Source organism: Heloderma suspectum, chromosome 2 (assembly GCF_057233095.1).
Source record: "Heloderma suspectum isolate Gila_16-S chromosome 2, 16-S_ref, whole genome shotgun sequence".
Taxonomy (NCBI): domain Eukaryota; kingdom Metazoa; phylum Chordata; class Lepidosauria; order Squamata; family Helodermatidae; genus Heloderma; species Heloderma suspectum.
Genome location: NC_139459.1, coordinates 397,400,718 through 397,424,442, shown reverse-complemented (window position 1 = coordinate 397,424,442; position 23,725 = coordinate 397,400,718). Strand labels below are relative to the sequence as shown.

Here is a 23,725-nt window from a genome sequence, read left to right as displayed (position 1 = left end):
TTTGCACCCTGAGAATTCTGGAAGCCGGAAGTGTTCCTGCCATTAAGGAAACTCAGGCAAATAACTTTGGTTGGTAGATTGGGGCACTGCTGATGAGAGCAGAAAAAATATTTACATTGTGTAACTAAAAAGCGGGGGTATTCCATTTTCCACTACAGGCATCAGATTATTTTAGGAAATTTAACTCTGTCTTCATCGGCTTGCCTTGATGGACTGAAACCACCCACCTGGGACAGTACACCATTCTGACATCCAACCTGTATCAGGACACCATAGGCCCCCAGAAGACCCCACCCCTGCTTCTGCCACCACCTAAGGGAACTCTTAGGTTGATGCAGTGGAGTTTAGAGACACAAAGGAGCCAGTTTCAGTGATAGGAAGAGGTCTACCTCGCTTAATGGAGGTGGGTCTCAGAGCTATTTACAGAGATTCTGCAAGACCTCAAGGAGTGGTCCTGAAAAAGGAGCCTCAGGAACCAACGTTGCACATTTCACCAGGCCACTGTCCTTGAAATTTTCTCAGAGTTTAATTCAGGAAATAATGACTTTGTAATTGAGACATGCCATAATTTTCAGAAGCGATATCTGCCTTGGAAATGGAATACCTGCCATGGTTGTAGCCTTTGAAAATCCAACCTGGGTCCACCCACCATCACCCTCTGCTTGGATCTGGAGACGAATGCAGTATGCAAGACACGTGCCACAGCCTGGACACTGCTGTAAACATTGTAGTTCTCTCGAGACAGACTCGGCTCAAGCACATCCAGGGGAAAAGTCTTTTTCTGTTCACATTTTTTCCGGCCTTTCACAGACAAAGCATGCTTTGAATATGAACAGTGAAAGGCTTCCTTCCAGTAATTCAGGATGTGATGCAGATCAAAATCATTATGTTTTGGCCTATAGACTGTCTGGATTGAGAAGGAAAAGAACCAATGGATGTGCTGGAAATATAATCTACTGCTGGACAATGTTGAGGTGATGTCCCACAAAGCAGTTGTAATCCAGACTTTGCCTTCAGTGGGTTCTACCAAGTCTGCCAGTATTTGGGTTAGAAGGAATATGCCATTATACAAAGAGCGAGTCTCTGCATAGTAAACAAATACCTTGACTTGTCTCCATATGAGGGCAGAACCAATGATAATGTCCATTTGATATTGAATTAGTTCTGGAATTCTTTGTGAGATGGCAACACAGATGCCATGCTTGGTGAGCAAAGGTGTCAGCATCTGCATGAATCTTTCTCCATTGTCATTCTCTGGAGCAAAGAGACCAATCCAATCCCATCTGAAATGCAGGAGCAGTTTGACCATCCCCTGGTACAGGTATTTGTCTTTTGGGACCATCCGGTAGAAAAAAGGGAACTGGGTTTTATCCTTAAGATCATGGGAGACAAAACTGTAACTAACCTAGGAAGAATGAAAGAGATTAAAGTTTTGTTTTTCAAGGCAAAGCTCAGAAATCTGTTATCCTAAAGTTCTTAACAAGTAGCAAAAAGCTTGTCAATAGGGCTGGACACAGCTTTGGTCGGAATCCCAAATCTCAATGCCAATCGGGGTGCTTCGAGGCGGGGGAGGGGCTTTGCTGAACTCCAAAGCGGGTCAGAAAAGCACAGAGGTGCCCCGGTGCACCTCAGAGATTCGGAGATCTCGTGAATCCATTCTGAAGCCCAGACAGCCTGTCTCTAAAATGTATCAACTTGGGAAAGATCAGGGAGAGGGAGAGGAGGAGGAGAAGGGAGGGGGAAAATGGTGAGCCTTGTCGAATGGCCACTCTAGTTGCCCAGTTAGGGCTGACCATAAACCAGCAGTCTCCATTCAGTGACAGTGGTGGAGGGGGTGGGGGTGGGAATGCTGTACATAGCAGGAGATGAGTGTGATTTCATTTCACTGTGAGAGGGAGTTGGTAGGAGAGAGAGAGTTGGCTGGCTAGACCTGTGTGGAGTTTGTCTTCCCACCCTTCCCACCCAGCCCTTCTCAGTTCAACTATTCCTCTTAGTCGTCCCTTTCTTTATTTTCTACTAGATCCATCATTTATTTTTTCAAAAAATACACAAATAAGGCTACTTTAGTTTCCTTGCCTTGTTCTTTGGCTCCCCCTCCACCCGCCCACTGCTGCCCTTATCGGTTTGTGTATTCCTTCCCCTTCCAATTCAAGTCCTATCATTCTTAAAACAACAACAACTACTACCTTTTTCTCTTCAGTTAGGCTTTAAAGTGTCTCCCCCTCCCCCCTTAGCTTATAGGTCATTTTTTCTTTCTGTATCTCCTTTCCTTTTGCTCACGTGTGCTGTGCGTGCTGTGCGTGCTGCGCATGTTGTGTGTGTGTGCAAAGCACTACACGTGAGTCTATACAGTAGAATGTATATGTCTAGGGCAAAGCACCATACACGTACATCATACAACATATAATATATAGTTTGCCAAGCACTACACACACGTTTGTTTACTGTGGTGCAAAGTGACCCCAATATGAGGCATCTAAGGGGTTTTGGCATGGGCAAAGGTGGGTGAAGTGCTGGCAGGACCAGCAGAACCATTAGTGAGTCCTGGTCTAGGACTGACCTGTTTTCGCAGGTAAGGTGTATTCCATTCAGCCAAAGAGATCCTAGGTCATCCAGTACGAAGCTGAATAGGGAAGTACTAGGAGAGAAGGGTTATTTCGCCCTTCAAAAAAACCTACACCAGGGATGAGAGATAGCGACCTCCTCTGAATCCCCCCTTAAAAACCTATCTTTTCTTTTTATCCCCTTATTTATTTATCCCCTTTGGTTTGAGTTTCTGAGAACAATGCATTTTAGCTGTGTCTAGCACAAAAAATATTGAGCTGAACTGGATAAGGTATATCAGATGGGGACTTAGAGAGGCCCAGATGTTAAGCACTTCTGTGGAACCAGTGAAAAGTTACAGCTCTTTGCTTTGAGAGTTTTTGTTGAAAACAGCAAAATGTACCTGTGCCTAGCATCAACTTGCGAAAGATCAGGGAAAGGGAGAGGAGGAGGAGGAGGGAGGGGGCACCTCCACAAAGTGTTAGCATAACACGAAGTATTAGCATAACAGCGCTAAATAGAAGAGCTTATGCACGCATAAATTCAAACACAGGCTGGAGTGCTGGGCAGAAAACAACAGAATGACATTTAATAGGGATCAATGCCAAGTTCTGCACCAAGGAAAAAGAAACCAAATGCACAGTTACAAGAGGTGGGATATGTGGCTCAACAACACTGCAAGCGAGAAGGACCTTGGAATTGGTGTAGATCACAAGCTGAAATGAGCCAACCATGTGATGTGGATGCAAAAAAGACAAATGCTATTTTGGGCTGCATTAATAGAAGCCTAGCTTCCAAATCCCGGGAAGTACTAGTTCCCCTCTACTCAGTGCTGGTTAGGCCTCATCTGGAGTACTGTGTCCAGTTCTGGGTACTGTACTTTAAGATGCAGACAAGCTGGAGAGGGTTCAGAGGAGGGCAGCAAAGATGATCAGGGGACTGGAAACAAAGCCCTATGAGGAGAGACTGAAAGAACTGGGCATGTTTAGCCTGGAGAAGAGAAGACTGAGGGGAGATAGGATAGCGCTCTTCAAGTACTTGAAAGGTTGTCACAGAGAGGGAGGCCAGGATCTCCTCTCGATCATCCCAGAGTGCAGGACACAGAATAATGGGCTCAAGTGACAAGAAGCCAGATTCTGGCTGAACATCAGGAGAAACGTCCTGACTGTTAGAGCAATACGACAATGGAACCAATGACCTAGGGAGGCGGTGGGCTCTCCCACGCTGGAGGCATTCAAGACGAGGCTGGACAGCCATCTGTCAGGGATGCTCTGACTTGGATTCCTGCACTGAGCAGGGGATTGGACTCAATGGCCCTTTCCAACCCTATGATTCTATGATATGATTCTATGATACGATATTTTAATACAGTTTGTATTTCTTATCCAAGAATTCCAAGGATAACCTTTCTACTTTAAATCTTCATATGTCTAAATAAGATTATTGAATTTTGAAGCTTCTTATCGAGATTAATACGCATATCAACATACTTATCCAAACATTTCAGCTTTCTTTGACATGTTACAGGTATGCTTTTGACACAAATGTATTTCCTTGACATCAGCCTGTCTTGTGAGTTTGTTTTTCTAACATATTTATGGTCTGGAATGAGGCTTCTTGGTTACTTATCGGATGGCCCATCTGGCCTCATTGTTTTATGAGACCCTGCTCAGTGAAAGTGGTAACCCTAAATTTAACACTGGCACCTCCTTATCTGAATTCCTTTCTAACTGGTAAAAGGGGGCTAATGATCTATACCTAATGCCCTGGTACAATTGCCTCTCACCTAGCAAACCTCAGATATGAGACATTGATAATATTCCTGGGTAAGAAGGCTATACTGGGTGGTGATAGGCATTGGAATCTCATTTTTAATTCCAGATTTGTTTGTCTTGGAGGCATTTGATGACAGAATTTCCTAATTGAGCAGCAGGGGTAAGATCATGCAAATATGACAGGTCTGCTTTATCTGTCACACACTGCATTCCAGATTTGGCCAGTTTGAGAAGGTGTTGCTGGGAGACTATACTTCTGCCTCATGGAGACTTCACTGTGGTATCCCTGAGAACTCTATTTTGTCTCCCATGTTTTTACAATCTACATGAAACCATGGGGAGAGGTTGACTGGAAGGATAGAGTGAAGCCTCATCAATATGTGGATGACACCCAAAACTACCTCTCCTTTTCATCCACTGCAGCTGATGCAATAACTGTCCAGAACCACTGCTTGGACCTTTACCACCTTCAGCTGATATAGAATCATAGAATAGTAGGGTTGGAAGGGGTCTACAAGAACACTGAGTCCAACCCCCTGCTCAATGCAGGAATCCAAGTCAGATCATCCGCCACAGATGGCTGTCCAGCCTCATCTTGACTGCCTCCAGTGTGGGAAAGCCCACCACCTCCGTAGGTAATTGGTTCCATTGTCGTATTGCTCTAACAGTCAGGACGTTTCTCCTGATGTTCAGCTGGAATCTGGTTTCCTGTCACTTGAGCCCAGTATTCCGTGTCCCGCATTCTGGGATGATAGAGAAAACATCCTGGCCTTCCTCTCTGTGACAACATTTCAACCACTTGACGAATGCTGTCATATCTCCCCTCAGTCTTCTCAAGGCTAAATGTGCCCAGTTTTTTCAATCTCTCTTCATAGGGCTTTGTTTCCAGTCCCCTGATCATCTTTGTTGCCCTCCTCTAGACCCTCTCCAGCTTGTCTGCATCCTTCTTAAAGTGTGGTGCCCAGAACTGCACACACTACTCCAGATGAGGCCTAACCAGTGCTAAGTAGAGGGGAGCTAGTACTTCCCAGGATTTGGAAGATTTGGAAGATATCATGGGGCACTTTTTCAAAAGCTTTCCTGAAGTAGAGGTATATGATGTCTACAGCATTCCCACAGTCCACAAGGGAGGTTACTTGATCAAAAACTGAGATCAGATTTGTCTGGCAGGATTTGTTCTTGACAAAACCATCTTGGCTTCGAGTAATCACTGCATTGTTTTCAAGGTGCTTCCAGATGGATTGCTTTATCATCTGCTCCAGAATTTTCCCAGAGATTGATGTCAGACTGACTGGTCTGTAGTTCCTAGGTTCCTCCTTTTTGACCTTTTTGAAGATAGGGGCAACATTAGGTGAAAGAGGAGAGTGCAAAAGCTGTTTTGAAACTCAACATTAAAAAAACTAAGATCATGGCATCTGGCCCTATCACTTCTTGGCATATAGAAGGGGAAGAAATGGCAGCTGTGACAGATTTTATTTTCTTGGGCTCCAAGATCACCGCAGACGGTGACTGCAGCCATGAAATTAAAAGACGCTTGCTCCTTGGGAGGGAAGCTATGGCAAACCTAGACAGCATAGTAAGAAGCAGAGACATCACCTTGCCGACAAAGGTCCATCTAATCAAAGCTATGCTTTTCCCAGTAGTAATGTATGGCTGTGAGAGCTGGACTATAAGGAAGGCTGAGTGCCGAAGAATTGATGCTTTCGAACTGTGGTGCTGGAGAAGACTCTGACGAGTCCCCTGGACTGCAAGGAGGTCAAATCAGTCAATCCTAAAGGAAATCAACCCTGAGTGCTCATTGGAAGGACAGATACTGAAGCTGAAGCTCAAATATTTTGGCCACCGAATGCGAAGAGAAAACTCTCTGGAAAAGACCCTGATGCTGGGAAAGACTGAAGGCAAAAGGAGAAGGGGACGGCAGAGGATGAGATGGCTAGATAGCATCACCAATGCAATGAATATGGACTTGAGCACACTCTGGGAGAGAGCGGAGGACAGGAAGGCCTGGTGTGCTATGGTCAATGGGGTCACGAAGGGGTGGACACGACTAAACGACTGAACAACAACAAAAATCATCTGGCACTTCACCCGGCCTCCATGATTTCTCAAAGAGAATAGACAGCGGTTCTGAGAGTTCTTCTGCCAGTTCCTTTATTACTCTAGGGTGCAGTTCATCTGGCCCTGGAGATTTGAACTCATTCAAAGTAATTAACTGTTCCTTGTCCATATGCCTATCAATCCCAAGCTGCAATCCTGCCCCTTCAGTCTGTACTTTGCCGGGGGGGGGGGGGGTCATAGTCCCTCTTTTGGGAGAAGACTGAGCCAAAGTAGGAATTGAGCACTTCTGTCTTTTCTTTGTCGTCTGTTATAATTTTTCCATCCTTACTGAATAGGTGAACCACCATTTCTTTCCTCTGCCTTTTACTATGCACGTAGCTGAAGAAAGCCTTTTTGTAGTTTTTAGCATCCCTCGCTAACCTCAGCTCGTTCTCAGCTTTCGCCTTCCTGACGCCATCCCTGCAATTCTGTGCTACCTGCCTGTACTCTTCCTTTGTTGCTTGTCCTCCTTCCACTTCCAATATGTGTCCTTTTGTTTTCAGGTCATCTCTAAGCTTTTTGTGAAGGCACATTGGCTTCTTCTGTTGTCTTCCACCTTTTCTTCTTGTTGGAATGGTTTGTAATTGTGCCTTGAGAATTTCCTTTTTTAAAAGCTCTCACCCTTCTTGGATGCCTTTTCTCATTAGAGTCGCTTACCATGGGACCTTACTGATCATTGTTCTGAGTTTATTAAAGTTGGCTTTCCTAAAATCCAGGGTACGCATTTGGCTACATTCGGCTTTTGCTTCCGTTAGAACCATGAACTCAGGTATAACATGGTCGCTTTCCCCCAGGGTTCCTGTAACTGCTATTTTACCCACTAAGTCATGTCTGTTGGTTAGGATCAAGTCAAGGATAACCAATCCTCTAGTTCCTTCCTCTGCTTTCTGTAGGAGGAAGTTATCTGCCACAAAAGTCAGGAATTTCCTGGAGGGGCAATGTTTTGCAGAATTTGTCTCCCAAAACATATTGGGAAATGGAAGACGCTGAACTGCAGACTGGAAGGTCGGCAGGACAGCAGTTTGGGACCTGAGTGCTGCGTGATGGAGTGAGCTCCCGTCTTCAGTCCCAGCTCCTGCCAACCTAGCAGTGTGAAAGCAAGAAATTGCAAGTAGATAAATAGGTACCGCTTCGGCGGGAAAGGTAACAGCATTCTGTGCACCTTGGTGTTCAGTCATGCCAGCCACATGACCACGGAAGCATCTTCGGACAGTGCTGGCTCTTCGGCTTAGAAATGGAGATGAGCACAACACCCTAGAGTCGGACACGACTGGTTGGGGACACCTTTACCTTTTTTTTTATTACTACTACATCATGCTTCCTTGAAATATTGACTATTTGCTTTGCCAAAGTTTCATCCTCGTCTTCTCCTTGATTGGGTGGGCAGTAGTAGACTCCGACCACCATATTCCTTTCATTGTTTGCTGCATTTATTTTAACCCAGATGCTCTTGATGGGGCTACTGAGCTCATCCTCCTGTATTCCTGTGCAGAGATATGTATTTTTCACATATAGTGCAACCACACCTCCCTTTCTGTTCCTCCTGTTCTTTTTGAACAAGTTATATCCTTCAATGGCTGTATTTTAGTCATGAGAGTCATCCCACCAAGTCTCAGTTACACCTATCAAGTCATAATTTCCCTCCTGTATTAAGAGTTCAAGTTCATTCTGTTTGTTGCCCATAGTGTGGTCATTAGTATATGGACATCGAAGACCAGGTGCTTCATGGTCTGGCTTCCTTCCTACATGTTTGTGAAGACTATTATTGGTCACTATTACAGCTGTTCTCTCTGTTGCAGTGCATGAGCCTTCATCCATTGTTACCCCCAACTTTACATCTCCCTTCCCCGTAGGATTCAGTTTAAAGCCCTCCTGATAAAGTTCTTCATGCTGTGGCCAAACACATTCTTCCCAGCCTTTGTGAGATGCAACCTGTCCCTTGCCAAAACTCCATCTTCCAGGAAGTATAGCCCATGGTCCCAGAATCCAAATCTCATGTGTCAGCATCACCATAGCTAGTCATTCACCCAGAGTATTTTTCTTTCCTTTTGTATCCCTCCTCCGACTACTGGAAGAATGGATAAGAAAACTATCTGGGCCCCAAAGTTCTTGAGTTTCTTTCCCAAAGCTTCAAAGACTTCCAAGACTGACGTGATTTCTTCATAGCTCTGCTTGGTGGTATCATTTGTTCACACATGGTTGAGAAGAAAGGGATACCTGTCAGTGGGCTTCATGAGTGCAGGCAACCCTTCAGTCAAGTCTCTAATCCATCCTCCTGGGAGACAGCATACTTGGTGAGTCCATGGGTCTTTGCAACATACTTGGGTTTCGATCCCACGCAGCAAGAAGTCTCCCACTACTACTCCTCTTCTCTTCTTGTTGTTGTAGGCCTTGTTTCATCACCTCTGCTTGACTGACCTTCAGCCTCTTGCCCGCTCTTCTGCAGATTCCCCTGTAATTCTTCCTCTGCAGGCTGTCCTCCAGTCTCATCCTCAAGTACCTGAAAACAGTTCCCTAGTTTCACTGCCTCCACTGGTGCCGAGTGTCTTCTAGCTCTTCTGCTCCTAGCGGTCACCCTTTTCCAAGGAGTATCCTTGACTTCATTTTTCCTCACCTCAGCAGTTTTCTCTTCTGCCTCAGCTTGCTATTGCTCTTCTAGCTCCTGTACTTCACTTTGCTGCTGTAGTTCCACCGTTCTGTCCAAGAACTCTTCGTGTTCTCTTATTCCCTGGCGGGTCGACACTGGCCGCTCCAGTCCTCTTACCTTTTCTTCCAGCAATGTGATCAACTTGCACTTGTTGCAGGTGTAGGCCATGTTGTTCTCAGGCAAGAAAACAAACGTGGCACACATCTTGCAGGTCACTACCACAGGAGAGTCTTGTCCTTCCATAGTCTCTTTTCCTTTTTGTGTCTAGCTTTCTGGTTGTTCTAGAGTAGCCTGTGCCTGGTCCTCTACTCACTGGAAGTTAAAAACAGAGTCCCACTCTTTCCCTTTGTCTCCTTTGTCTCTTCTGCCACTGCAACTCCCCTGGCCAGCTCCTGTTTGCTCTCCCCGTTTGCTCGCTCTGTTCACTCGCTCTCTGGGAGCTTGCTTGCTTCCGTAGTCCCTACACCAGCTGGAGCAGCTTCCTCTGCTCTACCCAGACAGACTCTTCCTGCTTACATGCACTGGTCACAACCTGCCTGGATTATTGCAATGTGTGATATACAGAACGACCTCTGGAGATGGTCCAGAAACGTCTGTTCGTGCAGAACAGAGCAGCAAGGCTACTTCCTGGGTCTTGCCCTTTCAAAGATATTACTCCAATGCTCCATCAACTGCATTGCTAGCCAGCCAGTTCCCAGGCTGACATTTAAAACCATAAACAGCTCAGGGCCAGCTGACCTAACGGAGCACCTTCTCCCGTATGTTCCAGCCCAATTGCAATGATCATCTCTGAAGGCTGTTCCCTGGTTGCCACCACCCATAATTCTGTGATGGGTGGCTACCAGAAAAAGAGCCTTCTAGGCAATGGCCCCTCACCCATCTGTGCAATGCCCTTTGTGGGGGGTTCTGCCTGCCATCCTCATTGTATACATTTGGACTTTCTCTTCCAGCAGGCATTTGATCTTCAATTTGTTGTTCTGATTATTAATTTTACTGCTCTCCTTAATATTTGTAATACTCTTTACATTAATTTTGTAGTATTTTGATATTTTCTTGGTTTCATGTATTGTTTTTTGCTGATCTTTTATTGTTGTTTTCGGTTTCTATGATTGTAAACCACCCTAAGGGCATCCGCCACTTGGGCAGTATATAAATGTAATAAATAAATAAATAAATAAATAAGTAAATAAATAAATAAATTAATAAATAGATTTTAAAAATCCCTGCCAGTATAAAACCGGAGTGAAGTCTACCTCATGTTGGCTGCCTCATGTTGGGAGTTTCAAGACAGATAAAAGGAAGTATTTCTTCACCCAGTGCATAGTTAAGCTATGGAATTTGCTACCACAGGATGTAGTGATGGCCCCCAATTTGGATGGCTTTAAAAGGGGGTTGGACAAATTCCTGGAGGAAAAGGCTATCAATGACAGACTACTAGTCCTGATGGCTCAGTGCTCCCTCCAGTATAAGAGGCAGTGAGCCTATGTGCACCAGGTTGTGGGGAACATGGGGGGGGTGCTGTTGCACTCATGCCCTGCTTGTGGGTTCCCAGTTGACAGGTGGTTGGCCACAGTGTGAACAGAATGCTGGACTAGATGGACCCTTGGTCTGATGCAGCATGGCTCTCTTATGTTCTTATGCTCTTATGCTTTTATGGCTCAGACTGCACAAAGCAAGGAAACTGGAAGCTTAGGCTGATGTCTTCACAGACATTTCCCATGATAGGTAATGATGTGGTATGACATCACAAACTGTGCTTCTTTACCCGCCTCCATGCATCCACACTTTTCTTTGGTCTTTCAGGTCCAAATCCAGATGGGATGAGTGGAGTATATGGGACCAGCAAAGATGTCCCACATTGTCCTGCTAATGCCTTGCCCTATGAAGCATCTCAGCCTTACTGTATTGCTAGAGGAATCCACTATCACTTTGAGTTTTCCACCAGGAAGCATGCTGAGAGATATTTGAGGTCACTTTGGAATCTGAGATGCTTGGTATAGAATGGGTTGGGGTTATGAAAGAAACAAAAAAATTATTCCCTCGACCACACTGAGATTTCCACCAGCATACGTACTGCAGGACCTCTCTGCAGTTACTTTGGAATTTGAGATGCCTGTTGGGGATATAACAGTTCGGGGGGTATGGTGTTGTAGTCAACAAGAAGTGATAAGTGGAAGGGGTCAGCACCCTCTTCCTGCACACTACTCCTTTGCTTCAAGTTGCATCCTCCCAACACAACTTCAGAACATAGAAGTTGTGTGGGCTAAGGTTTGCGAGTTCAATTGTCTTACTTCCTATTCTACATAATATTCCCCTTTTAGAGGGAAAATGGTATTTTCCTAGAAATGAATTGTAATATTTCATTTCATTTCACTTATTACATTTCTGTACCACCCAATAGCCATTGCTCTCTGGGCAGCTTACAGAGATTAAATGATCTTAAACAAGATCAGCTTGCAGAATCATAAATGTTGCTGGAAATACAGCAACAAGCACCATATCTCAAGTCACTAGCAGCAGTACCACACTCAGCATCGCTGCATTACAGGAAACCCGTCTCTCCCACTGTTTAACCCATCCTGTCAGCTATTGATGCAAGCAACACGTAAGCATGGGTCAACTCACAGGAGGATTCCTCAAGCAATACAGGAAAGCTCAGACAAGTCAGCCAGCACCATTTGTCACCTCTCTGGCTATGTCGCCACCTTCTGACCTTCTGACTCACTGTATCTATCCACATATCCATCCATCCATCAGTCCATCCGTCCGTCCATCATAACGTAAAACGTGTTGCAGCGATGTGGCAAGTTCCAGTACATAATGAGGTACATGCTCAGCAGACAGAGGCCCATCTCTCCCACCTCTTTCCTGAGCAGGATAAGGTGGAATGGGACCCCAGCTATGAAAAATTCAGGATAACTGGTGAAATTTTGAGGGAGACAGAGAAGTTTAGAGACAAAAAGCAAGGACCCCCTCCTGGCAAAAGTTGCTCTGAAAAAACACGCAAACATTGAGACCAGATGATTTTCAGCTTATACAGTTATGGCTTTCGCTTCTTGTATTGGAGTTGATGGGAAACTCTCTGTCTCTCTCTTTTGGAAGTTCCACTTATTTTAGTCTCTCCCTCTCCTTCTCTCCCTCTCTCTCCCCCTCTCTCCCCCTCTCCTTCTCTCTCTCTCTCTCTCTCTCTCTCTCTTTTGTAGTTCCATTTAATTTAGTCTCTCCCTCTCCCTCTCTCTCTCTCTGTGTAATGATAGTCAAAGGGGCTAACAATAAACCTAGTCATGCTCACTAGTGCTCTCTCTCTGTATGAGATGGTTGGGATGAGACAGATGAACATCTGTGTGCACTGATGGAACCTGGGAGGACTCCTTGAGTTCTACTGAAGGGACTAAGGTACAGTGGTTAGAATCCATGTTTACTTAAAATGACTTTTAACTTTTTAATTTCATCTTGCTTCAGGAAAAGTGAAACCAAGGATGATGTCTACGATGTATATAAACGTTTTCCTATTCACTTGTTATTTTGTGAGAACATGTGTGTGCTTGGGGCAGGGGAGGATAACCACAAGTTTAACTTTGCAGTTGAACAAAATCAACACAAGGATTTCTATGCTGGAGCCAGGAACAGCTGAGAAATGTGTCGGCAACATGGGGCATCTTGGCTGGCACCAGTCACTCCATCCTCCCTGTCTGTATTTAGGTCTGAAAGACCAAAGCAAGTGTGGGTGCGTGGAGGGTAAGTTGTAAGCAAGCACCACTTGTGATATTGCACAACTTCATTACTGATCACTGGGCATACCAGTTAAGGCATCACCTGATCTTCCAATTTCCTGGTTTTGTAGAGCTTGAGCCACTATAAGATAGCCCGAACTGTGGTCTTAAACCAGTAGGTGGTTGTTGTCGTTGTTTTTAATCATTGAATTAAACATAATATTCCCATCTCAAAAAAGCCTTCAGAATAAGTTAACCATCTTCCAAATCCTCTCGTACACCAAAAAACATGGAAATAATATGTTAAAGGTTACATACCATGTAAGGATTTAAGTTAACAAAATCAGACCAAAAAATATTTTAAACTCCCAAAGAGTTCAGCTTTCTCCCTGATGAGTATGCATAGGAGTTCAGCCTAAGTAATATAGATAGAATCACACCTTCCTAACTGGAAAATAAAGGCCTTTTGGAAAGAAATCAAAAGTAGTATGCTCATTTAGAATCACAAGTTTGCATAATCATGCCATGCAGAACAAAACATCCCCCAGACATCCTAGAAAGTCACTGTCCTCTATTTTCTCCATATACAACACAGCGGTCATCATCTTTCTCCTCTGGTCTCTGCCAACGGTCAGTATTTGTTATTTGGAGAGGGAACTGTATCATCATATGTATACACCGATAAAAGAGAAAGTTGTTGTTGTTGTTAAGACCCTGCCTTTCTACCAGGAAATGGTACCATTATTATTTAATAGAAAGATGCTCAAAGGTCATTTAAAGCTAGGGACAGACAGTCACTTTCCCCCCAGACAGATGAAGGTCTTTTAAAGCAAAGAGCATTTAGACTGCACCCCTGTATTCCTACCTGTGGGATTTTGTAAATGTTCAACATGGTTGAAATATGGATGGAGATTTCGGAATCCGCACCTTCTAGAACGGCCAGCAGCTCCTTCCGTCTTCCACAACTGTAGTTCGGAATGTTCTTCTGCCCTGGAGACAGCAGATCTAGCATGGCGTCATAGGTGATCCTTGCATTGTAATAGTTCTCGTAGATGTTGTAGCCCAGGGTGATGTTGGGTAAGAGGCTGGGATTCTGGTTGATCTCATGGATGGCAAGCAAGTAGGCCAGGTTATAGGCGTAAATTATGTCTACTCGTCTGCAGCAAAACATATGGGCCACATTGTCATAATCTGTTTAGTAAAGAACGTGAGATTCCTGACACTGTAACTTGGAAGGGGATATCTAGGAAATGCAAAGCTCTCAAGTTTATTCTTAGAACTCATGCTAGGTCAGATCCAGAAGCTTAATAGCTGAGACTCATGGACATTATTCCTTGTTTATTCTGAGCTTGTTGTTGTTGTTGTTCCGTCGTTCAGTCGTGTCCGACTCTTCATGCCCCATGGACCATAGCACGCTAGACCTTCCTGTCCTCCGCTCTCTCCCGGAGTGTGCTCAAGTTAGGGATGGCAGAGAATTCCACCACGGATTCCAGTGAGGCCAGCCCTCCTGCTCCCCGCCCCCCCCAGAATCCCCCCAGGACTGCACTTACCTGGGGCAGATGTGGCGGATGCGGCGGCAGCGGTGGCGGCAGCAGTGGCTCCAGCAGCAGCCGCACAGGCGGCGGCGGTGACAGCTCCGGCGGTTGGTCTCTTGGCCAGCTGCAGCTGGGCTGCTACCACCGCCATTGCCGTCCTTGCAGCCGTGATAGGCTACGTAAGAATTTACGTAGCCTATCACAGCTATCCCCCCAAAAAAACTCCAGCGTATGCAAATGGCGTATGCGTTCCCTATTTTTCGCCGATTTATCTTATGTAAATATTTGTGTCCACAGCAGCCCATCCGCGGCCAGAAATCTGGGTGCGGATGGCCCTGGCCGGCTACTCCGCGGCCTGGCCACAGAGCGGAGATGGCCGTCGAGGATTCTGGGGGGGAAGAGCGGATCGCCTCCCCCCACATCAAGGATTCAGGGTGGAGGGACAGAGTGCCTCCACCCATCCCCCCCCCACCGTGAAAGATTCCGTGAAAAGCTAAGTGAGTTTCGTACATCCTTACCTCAAGTTCATATTCATTGCATCGGTGATGCTATCTAGCCATGTCATCCTCTGCTGTCCCCTTCTCCTTTTGCCTTCAATCTTTCCCAGCATCAGGGTCTTTTCCAGTGACTTTTCCCTTCACATTAGGTGGCCAAAATATTTGAGCTTCAATTTCAGTATCTGTCCTTCTAATGAGCAGTCAGGGTAGGGATTATTTTTTTACCCAGACATTTTAGGCTACGTAAAAACCTACGTAGCCTATCACATTGGTTTTTAAAAACAAACAAACATGCAAATGGCAGTGGTGGCAGCCAGTCGGAAGACCAGCTGCCACCGCCGCCGAAGCCGCCGCTGGAAAAGCCACTGTCTGGAACATCTGCCCCAGGTAAGTCTTGTCCCGGGCGGGATCCGTGGGGCGGGGTGTGGCAGGCCGTTCCACCACGGATTTCGGTGGGCCGAATGCACTGGCATTCGGCCTCACCCATAGGGATGTACGAAAGACACTTACCTTGCCCAATATTTGATTCGTGGGGGGGGGGAGGCGCTCCATCCCTCCCCCCGAAATTCTGACGGGGGGAGGTGCCCCATCCCTCCCCACAGAAATTCTGGCTGGGGGGAAGGCGCCCCGTCCCCCCCGCTGCGAATCCTGACCGCTGCCGTTTGCGTCCCTGCAGTCAGCCGTAATAGGCTACATAAATGTTTACGTAGCCTATCACAGCTGAGTAAAAAAAAAAACCGCGCGTACGCAAATGGTGGTTGGGCACTGCCATTTGCATTCCTTATTTTGGCACGTCTAGTCTACGTAAACATTTACGTAGACTATGGCGAAAATAAGGGGAACGCAAATAGCGTAGCTTCTATAATAATAAGGAATGCAAATAATAATAATATTTGCAAATAATAATAATAATATTTGCAAATAATAATAATATCATTAATAAATAATTATAATATTTCCTTATAATAATAAGGAACGCAAAATAAGGAACGCAAATGGCGGTGCCCATGGGCGCTGCCTTTTGCGTACACGCAGTTGTTGTTTTTACTCAGCCGTGATAGGCTACGTAAATCTTTATGTAGCCTATCACTTTTTTTTTCTTTTTTTTTTTACTGGAAATGGCAGCGGCGACAGCCGGTCAGAAGACCGGCCGCCACAGCCGCCGCCGAACTGCCACTGAACTGCCTCCAGAGCCGCCGCCTCCAGGGAGATTCACCAAAGGTAAGTCCCACCCCGGGGGGGGCGGGGAGCAGACCGTTTTGCCACCGATTTCGGGGGGCCGAATGCCCTGGCATTCAGCCTCGCCGAGATTCGTGGCGAAATTCTCTGACATCCCTAGCTGAGTGTCCTTTCGGCTTTGGCCCAGCCGCTTCACTCTTTCTGGAGCTACTTGGAAATTCCCTCTGCTCTTCCCCAGTAGTATATTGGACACCTTCCGACCTGAGGGGCTCATCTTCCGGCGTCATCTCTTTTAGCCTTGTGATACGTTCCATGGGGTTTTCTTGGCAAGAATACTGGAGTGGGTTGCCATTTCCTTCTCCAGTGGACCACATTTTGTCAGAACTCTCCGCCATGACCTTTCCGTCTTGGGTGGCCCTGCATGGCATAGCTTATGGCTTCACTGAGTTACGCAAGCCCCTTCGCCACAACAAGCTTAGCTATAGCCCTCACCATAGCAGGGGCTGGGAGAGAATGGATTCCCCCAGCAACAAGATATTGAAGCTACCTCTGTTGTGGTAGATACCCTGCTGGGAGATGTGTATCTCCCCTGCTGCTGTGTGTGATTTCGAGTGAGTTTCTGGATGAGTTTCTATGTTTCCTGTGACTCTGCCTGTTGTTAGAGGGGAAGTGAGAAGAGAAGACTGGATTTGTATGGTGACTGTAGCCATGAAATCAAAATTCATTTGCTGTTTGGGAGGAAAGCTATGGCAAACTTAGGCAGCATAGTAAGAAGCAGAGACATTACCTTGCCGACAAAGGTCCGTACAATCAAAGCTATGGTTTTCCCAGTAGCAACATATGGCTGTGAGAGCTGGACTATAAGGAAGGCTGAGCGCCGAAGAATGGATGCTTTCGAACTGTCGTGCTGGAGATGACCTTACGAGTCCCCTGGACTGCAAGGAGGTCAAATCAGTCCATCCTAAAGGAAATCAACCCTGAGTGCTCTTTGGAAGGACAGATCCTGAAGCTGATGCTCAAATATTTTGGCCACCTAATGCGAAGAGAAAACTCCCTGGAAAAGACCCTGATGCTGGGAAAGACTGAAGGCAAAAGGAGAAGGGGACGGCAGAGGATGAGATGGCTAGATAGCATCACCGATGCAATGAATATGAACTTGAGCACAATCTGGGTGACAGCGGAGGACAGGAAGGCCTGATGTGCTACGGTCCATGGGGTCACGAAGAGTCAGACACGACTGAACGACTGAACAACAACAACCTCCACCATGGATTTTGTTGTATGCTGTATTCATGAATTGATCTGGCAAGGGCCTCTCCTGCACTTTCCATGTCTTTTAAGGCATGAAGGTGTCTGTTCCTTACATGAAAGGTTAGCAAGTAACATCAGTGTTCTACAGTCTGTTATAAACCATTCACAGCGAGCCTCATGAGAATTCAGGCTGTGTGTCTCCTCCATGGTGCTTTAACGTTCCCACATTTGTATCTCACACGGGTGTGGTTTACTTCCCCCACCACCCACACACATCCTTTATGCTCATAATAACCCTGTGAGGTAGGCTAGGCTCGGTCAGTGACTCACCCAAGGTCACCTGGTGAACCCAGGGGAACCCAGGGATGGGAACCCAGGGATGGGAACCCAGGTCTCTCCAGCCAAAGTCCAACATGCTAACCACTACACTGCCCATTGCCAGCTCACTCTTCTCTGCCGGCCTGCTGATCTTAATAAATTGGGTATTATGCTATTTACTGATACTCTTCAGGGTGTTTATGTGTATATGCATAACACACACACACATACACACACACAGAGAGAGAGAGAGAGAGAGAGAGAGAGAGAGAGAGAAACAGGTCAATACAGCTGTCAGTGTTTGTGGACTCTGCATGGGGCATGGATATGGGAACTGCACTTCAAGATTTCCGCTGAAAATGAATCTCTCTCTCTCTCTCTCTCTGTGTGTGTGTGTGTAAAAGATAGGAAGACTAACAACAGAGTGTTTTTAAAAGCATATATTTTGAGCTAAACATTTTGGCTTCTGCCCTGCTCAGTAGCTGTGCAGTTAAAATGGATACCAGGAGTGACAGTTTGGAATGCCTGGAGATGGGCGTTCCTTAAGGGAAAAAAGAGGCACGGCTCTTATAATGCTTATGAATTGTCCTCCAGATTACAGCCAGGTTTCTGCAGATCCAGACGTTTTCCTTTTTATCAAGCATGTCCATGTCCTTTGGTTTGTTCTATGGAGGCAACTGTAAATCAAGGAACTCTCATCTCCAGGCATTCCAAACTCCAACTCTTGGTATCCATTTAACAGCCCAGCTACTGATGAGGGTGGAAGCCATAATGTTTAGTGATAGATAGATAGATAGATAGATAGATAGATAGATAGATAGATAGATGAATGAAAATACTCTGATGTTGGTCTTTCTATCTCGACTGACTCCATCCATAATGGACCTTATTGTTTTGATGTTCTGCCACTTAACCCACAGATCTCTCTCTCTATCTCTATATCTCTGTGTGTACTATGTAACTCCCTCCCCACACACAACATAAACACACCTCTATTCAGTAACACAGTCAAGAATCTACCGCTTCGGGGTTGCCCGCTTTTTTCCTCCCCTCCCCCATTAATGCTTGCATGAGAAGTGCAAATTCAGCAAGTACAGCTTCTCCATGAGTGCACCTCCCTGTAGAGAGAAACTGCACCAAAGGAATTTCTGCTCGCCTTTCCACAACTCTGGAAACAATCCCATCGCATTGGGAGAGAGAAAGAAAAAGGCAGAAGGTGATATGGAGGACACCCCGTGGGCCACCCTGGAAAGCCACTGCCCATCAGAGCAGACAGTCCAGGGGCTACATAGACATAAAGTCTGAGCTGGTATAAAACTTCTTCCTATGTCTCTGCTCTACTCCAGCAAAGACAGGCGGCACAATTTGGTATCTTACATAAAGGATGATGCGCTTAACCAAGAAAGAACAACCTTAACTTATTTCCATGCTGAAGTTTTTAAAAGCCAAGCAAGGGTTTGCTATTTGGGGTAACAGCTATGCTAGGGAGAAAGAAAGAAAGAAAGAAAGAAAGAAAGAAAGAAGCCCACTCTTTAGTCTGATAACATTTTTCAGTGTTCAAAATCGTGACCAGCTGCTGTGCATGGAAATGGCAGGATATGGCCTCTAGATGGTAGCCAAGTGTTCATTCATACTGTTCCAGCGACTCCTAGAAGCAAAACAGGGTGAATACGGGAACCGGGATTGAACCGGGCTAGAGGCAATGAAATAGCCATTCCCTTTTCAGTACACTTATTAAATCAGAACTGGGTGGAGAAGCGGGACATCCGTTACTTACACTTTAATGAAGATTGAAGGAGGGGAGAAGAAGAAGGTTGGGAAGATCACAGCATTGTACATAGGCAAGATCCCACTAATGACGTAGTCTCCTGATCGGTAATAATTGCGAGGATGATATAGATCCCCTGTTAAATTCAGTGTGCATTTCGCTTTCTGCCGGGCTGCACAGGGCAGCAGCAGAAGTAGCAGGAGTAGGAGCAGAATCGGGCTGGGCATGCATGCCACAGTCATCTCCCTTGTGGCTCCTCCCTTGGAAAACCCCAAACCCCTCTCGAAAGACCAAAGCTGCACTCCGTGACTTTGCTGATACAGATGGTGCCCAGCCAGGGCTTCTGATCAGAAAGGGTTGATATTCAGCCTCAATCCAGCAACATCCCTGCCTGCCCTAAACCACAGCCCAAGCTCTCTGTGTTACACAAAGCATTTATGCATCATCCCTTCCATGCCCTGTGCAAGGAATTACTACATGTTGCACTTGAACATGATGTTTATGATACCGGCCTCGAAAGCAAGCTCTGGGGAAATCCCTGGAGCTTTGGCAAGAGGAATCACCATGATTTCGATAATGACAAAGGGGAGAATGGCCGTTGCCACTCCCTGAGCTCTCTGTGCAGCTTCACGAGCAGATGTGCAACTAGAGGGAACATGTTCAGAAAAAGTCACCAATGGGCCATATGCTCTTTCAGAGGCCCAAGAAGGGGGCTGATAATACACAGATCTTTACAGAAGAAATACATTGCAAAAAGCTCGCCACCCTTGGAATGGGTATTTTTGTTTGCTTGCTTGATTGCTTGTTGTTTAGACTTGTGGGTCAAAAACCTTCACTTTAAAGTTTTCTCTTCAAAAAAGAAAATAAAGCAACATTAAAAAATAAAGAATTAAAAATAAAAATGACATAACACCAATATACATTAAATACACATGTGAGCACTGTATACTTCACTTCCCCCCCCCCCCGAGAGCTGAGAACACATTGAGAGAATCCCCACTGCTCATGATGTATCCAGTCATCCACCTGGGATATCAGTGTTTACAAGTTATTTTATTCTTAAAATCCACTAAGCCAGGTGGGCCTGATGGCTGCAGATAAAGTTTTGCTCTTTTTTTCCATTCTTTTTTTGGAAAGGTAGACTTTATTTGGAAACAGAGGCTCTATTCCAGTTTTGAAAGAGGCACAGGAGATGCCTCCTCCAGTATAACAGCTCAGGCCACCCACATCCTAGGTAGACCTGCATACTGATGGAAGCCCCTTTCTGATGGCACCTTTGGGCATCTCTACACCAGCCTAACCCCTTCATGGATCACTGCCTTGTTGTGGTGAAGGGGCTTGTGTAACTCAGTGAAGCCATAAGGTATGCCATCCAGGGCCACCCAAGACGGACAGGTCATGGCGGAGAGTTCGGACAAAATGCGGTCCACTGGAGAAGGAAATGGCAACCCACTCCAGCATTCTTGCCAAGAAAACCCCATGGAACGTATCACAAGGCTAAAAGAGATGACGCCGGAAGATGAGCCCCTCAGGTCAGAAGGTGTCCAATATACTACTGGGGAAGAGCAGAGGGTATTTCCAAGTAGCGCCAGAAAGAGTGAAGCGGCTGGGCAAAAGCCGAAACACTCAGCTGTGGAGGTGTCTGGTGGTGAAAAGAAAGTCTGATGCTGTAAAGAACAATATTGTTTAGGAACCTGGAATGTAAGATCAATGAATCAAGGTAAGCTGGAGGTGGTCAAATGTGAGATTTCAAGATTGAACATCGACATCTTGGGAATCAGAGAACTAAAATGGACAAGCATGGGGGAATTTAATTCAGGTGACTATCATATCTACTATTGTGGGCAAGAATCCCTTAGAAGAAATGGAGTAGCACTCATAGTCAACAAAAGGGTGGGAAAAGCAGTACTGGGGTACAATCTCAAAAATTATAGAATGATCTCGGTACGAATCCAAGGCAAACCATTCAACATCACAGTAATTCAAGTCTATGCCCCAACCACTGAGGCTGAAGAAGCTGAGGTTGATGGGTTCTATGAAGACCTACAACACCTTCTAGAACTAACAAAAAAAAAAGATGTCTTCTTCATCATAGGGGATTGGAATTAGGGATGTACGAAAATCACTTACCTGGTCTCGCAGCTTGCTTCGCGGTGGGGGGGAGGCGCTTCGCTTCTCCCCCTGAAGTTCAGGCCGGGGGGGGAGGCTTTCTGCCTCGCCCGGCCGAAATTCAGGCCAGAGGGGAGGCTTCCCGCCTCGCCCGGCCAAAATTCAGGCAGGGGAGAAGCGTCCCATCTCCCCGGCCACGAACTTCAAAAGAAAAAAAAAATCCCCCTGATAGGCTACATGACGATTTACGTAGCCTATCATGGCTAGATCTGCAAAGTCAGCCATGATAGGCTACGTTAATCGTCACATAGCCTATCACGGTAGACTTAAAAAAAAAAAAAAGCACGTACGCAAATGGCGGCCCCCATAGGGAGCCGCCATTTGCGTTCCTTATTTGGTCCCTGTAGTCTACGTAAATCTTTACGAAGACTACAGGGACCAAATAAGGAACGCGAATGGCGGCTCCCTATGGGGGCCGTCATTAGCGTACGTGCTTTTTTTTTTTTTAATGTCACCCGTGATAGGCTATGTGACGATTAACGTAGCCTATCATGACTGACTTTGCAAATCTAGCTGTGATAGGCTACGTTAATCGTTACGTAGCCTATCACAGGGGCGTTTTTTTTTTTTTTACTTTTCTTGTAATGGCGGCGGCGGCGGCAGCCGGTTGAAAGACCAGCTTCCGCCCCCGCCCCTGACAAAGACCTGCCGAACCGCCGCCGGGACCCGCCGCGGGGAGCGACATTCGTAAAAGGTAAGTCCCATCCCGGGGGGATGGCAGGGGGTGGCGGGGGGGTAGCAGAGAATTTCTCCCCGAACCTTCGGAGGACTGAATGCGTTGGCACTCGGCCCCCCAAAGTTTCGGGGAGAAATTCTCCCCCATCCCTAATTGGAATGCTAAAATAGGAAGTCAAGAAATAACCAGGATAACAGGCAGGCATGGCCTTGGTGTACAAAATGAAGCAGGACAAAGGCTAATAGAGTTTTGCGAAGAGAACTCACTGATTATAGCAAACACTCTTTTCCAACAGCACAAGAGGTGACTCTACACATGGACATCACCAGATGGTCAATACCGAAATCAGATTGATTATGTCCTTTGCAGCCAAAGATAGAGAAGCTCTATACAGTCAGTAAAAACAAGACCTGGAGCTGACTGTGGCTCAGATCACAAGCTGCTTCTTCCAAAATTTCGGCTTAAATTGAAGAATGTAGGGAAAACCACTAAACCATTCAGATGTGACCTAAATCATAGCCCTTATGAATATACAGTGGAGGTGAGGAATAGATTTCAGGGATTAGACCTGATAGACAGAGTGCCTGAGGAACTATGGACGGAAGTCCGTAACATTGTTCAGGAGGCAGCAACGAAATCCATCCCAAAGAAAAAAATGCAAGAAAGCAAAGTGGCTGTCTGAGGAGGCTTTACAAGTAGCTGAGGAAAGAAGGGAAGCGAAACACAAGGGAGAAAGGGGAAGATATATCCAACTGAATGCAGAGTTCCAGAGAATAGCAAGGAGAGACAAGAAGGCCTTCTTAAATGAACAATGCAAACAAATCGAGGAAAACAACAGAATGAGAAAGACTAGAGATCTCTTCAAGAAAATTGGAGATCTCAAGGGAACGTTTTGTGCAAAGACAGGCATGATAAAGGACAAAGAAGGCAGGGACCTAACAGAAGCAGATGAGATGAAGAAGAGGTGGCAAGAATACACAGAAGAACTATACAGGACAGATCTGAAAGTCCCTGATAGCCATGATAGTGCGCTCACTGAACTTGAGCCGGACATCCTAGAGAGTGAAGTCAAGTGGGCCTTAGGAAGCATTAGTAACAACAAAGCTAGTGGAGATGACAGTATTCCAGCTGAGCTATTTAAAATCCTAAAAGATGATGCTGTTAAAGTGCTGCATTCAATATGCCAACACATTTGGAACACTCAACAGGGGCCACAAGACTGGAAAAGATCAGTTTACATTCGAATTCCAAAGAAGGGCCATGCCAAAGAGTGTTCACACTACCGTACAATTGAGCTCATTTCACATGCCAGTAAGGTTATGCTAGGGATGTACGAAACACCTACCTGGCTCCGCGCTGGGCAATCCGCGGTGGGGGTGAGGCACTCTGTCCCTCCCCCCAGAATCCTCGACTCCGTCCCTTCCCCTGGAATCATGCCCGGCTAGCTCTGCTCCACGGCTAAGCCGTGGAACTTCTGGACAGCTCCGGCCGCCCGCAGCCAGACATCCGGCCACTAGGCAGCCCTGCAGGGACACAAATGGTGGCTGTCATAGCTG

At 46.0% G+C, this 23,725-nt stretch overlaps 1 protein-coding gene across 1 annotated transcript in view; it reads right to left on the bottom strand.

The window, feature by feature from the left end:
* Window positions 1-394: 394 nt before the first annotated feature.
* LOC146356570 (vomeronasal type-2 receptor 26-like) overlaps window positions 395-23,725 on the bottom strand; it is a 46,793-nt gene continuing 23,462 nt past the window's right edge. The window contains exons 2-8 of the mRNA XM_084830190.1: window positions 19,833-19,969; window positions 19,334-19,496; window positions 19,191-19,204; window positions 16,535-16,639; window positions 13,642-13,967; window positions 650-1,405; window positions 395-454 (exon numbers count right to left, since the gene is read on the bottom strand). Coding sequence (XP_084686316.1) covers window positions 395-454; window positions 650-1,405; window positions 13,642-13,967; window positions 16,535-16,639; window positions 19,191-19,204; window positions 19,334-19,496; window positions 19,833-19,969 — 1,561 coding nt within the window. The remainder of the gene's footprint in view (window positions 455-649; window positions 1,406-13,641; window positions 13,968-16,534; window positions 16,640-19,190; window positions 19,205-19,333; window positions 19,497-19,832; window positions 19,970-23,725) is intronic.